The following is a 1,904-nucleotide window of genomic DNA, read 5'->3' on the forward strand; positions in this document are numbered from 1 at the left end:
CGACCCAGGATGCGCACATGAGGACGCCGGGTTTTATTTTATTCCATATTAATAAAAATAAAAATTAACTCTCACCCCTGCACCCTTTGGCCTCGAAGGCGTTGCCCGAGTTTCAAGCTTCTGCCAATGCGGTTGCGACCCTGCTGGCGAAAGTTTTCCATAATCCTTGCTCAGGCACTGCCGTTCAATCAAGCACTTTTGTGTTTCGGGTTGTCCGGTGTTACTGGATGGCTTTACGCTGACTGAGTTGACTGACACACACAAACGGTCATCTTGCAGTGTGCGAGACGCAAATGTCAGGATGATAGATAGGCAGGCAGCCAGGAAGACAGGCGGACGCGGCAGACAGGGTTGGCAGCCGGCTTCCATTCACAGTCGACTGCTTTTGACCCAACGATTGAATAATTCATGCTAGCGCTTGGCTAACAAGCTTAGCTCGGAGCCCGGCATGGAGACGGAGAAGAGAATGATGACGGACTATCACTGGTACATGTGCGCATATCCAAGCGAACAGTGGCCAATTGAGACGGACGACTCCACGCACTTCCAAAAGTCCCCACTCATGCCAGGCACTGGTTCAGAGGGTTTAGTGGCCCAAACGGTCACAAAATACTCCTTGGGGCGCAAAAAAAAAAAGGAAAAAAGAAAAAAGAAAAAAGAAAAAAGAAAAAGAGAAAAAAGAAAAGAAAAGAAAAGAAAAGAAAAGAAAAGAAAAGAAAAGAAAAGAAAAACAAGAGAAACAAGAAAAGAAAAGAAAAGAGAAGAGCCGGCATGCAATCTTGGTAGCGTGCAAGACGAAGTAGTGGGTTCAAACTCCCGATTAAAGAACGACTAGTATACTATTTGCAACATTGCAACAGTGGTTGCTAACTCGACTTCTGGGTTAAGCCCCAATTAGCTCTCCCTACAGACCTTCCTCTCCAGATCCTTCTCGTCGTTCTCTCAGAGAGTTCTAGAGCTCTAATGGCTTTTTGCGCACAGGGTTGTATGAGGCCCGCATTTAAAAACATTCCTGTATCCCAGGCTACGATCAATTCTAGCGTTCATTCGCTGAAGGATCTGGTCACAGGGGAGAGAAGCAGAGATGGAGGCACGATCAGCGCTCTATGGCTCTACGGCTCAATGGCTCTGTCCCACGCCCATAAGACCGCCAAGTGGAGCCTCGAAATCTTCAGACGATTCGAAACTGGACTAGCAGGCAGTCAGTAATCGATAACCATCTCGATATCAAACCTCCATCTGGAGAACAATGCTAATTAGGCACGCTGTTAATCTACCGATAATACAATAACTTAACTTTCTTCCCCGATATTTTTATATAAGCATGATTGTATGATATCAAATGGGGGAGACAGGGATCCCCTGATAACACGCTTTGTTTCATGAAGGAAATTTCCCACTGGGGATCACCGTCCAGGGTCAACGGAAGAGCCCCTGTCACATCCCTGAGTGAACCCCTGGAGACACAGCCACATGAAGGACAGTCCCCCGGGGCACTGTACCTGAAGCAGAATGACCACTCTGTGCAAGGAATCCATCCGTGGGATTGCAGGAGGGAGGGGATTAATATCCCAGTATTAAATTTTCAATAACACCAGCCAGGCTATTCACCATCGATGTAGTTAAAAGTATCATATCGTTTCAATGTCCATTCAATTCGTGTCTGCTAATCCAACCATCGTTCAGTTAATTAATCCTCCTGAGGTCTCTTGCCCTCATTTCGCCTCTACACTCCTCTCCATTCCCCTTCATTCCTCTTTGCTCCTCTTTGCTCCTCTCACCTCCCCCCCCCTCCCCCTCTTCACCTCACCCCCACTGCTCATGGTTCAAATGAACTATCATGTATATATAAGTATACATAGAGACATTTCCGCGGCCCCCAGACTTAGTTTCGGCATGTGACT

The 1,904-nt window shown here is 47.0% G+C and overlaps 1 protein-coding gene across 1 annotated transcript; it reads left to right on the forward strand.

Annotated features, from left to right (window-relative positions):
• Positions 1-448: 448 nt before the first annotated feature.
• PAAG_07304 (hypothetical protein) lies at positions 449-1,209 on the forward strand (the record flags this gene model as incomplete). Its single annotated transcript, XM_015846195.1, has 3 exons — positions 449-601; positions 787-834; positions 889-1,209. 3 exons carry the CDS (start codon positions 449-451, stop codon positions 1,207-1,209), a joined length of 522 nt encoding a protein of 173 aa, XP_015700630.1.
• Positions 1,210-1,904: the final 695 nt, after the last annotated feature.

The sequence above is a fragment of the Paracoccidioides lutzii genome, assembly GCF_000150705.2.
Source record: "Paracoccidioides lutzii Pb01 unplaced genomic scaffold supercont2.23, whole genome shotgun sequence".
NCBI lineage: Eukaryota > Fungi > Ascomycota > Eurotiomycetes > Onygenales > Ajellomycetaceae > Paracoccidioides > Paracoccidioides lutzii.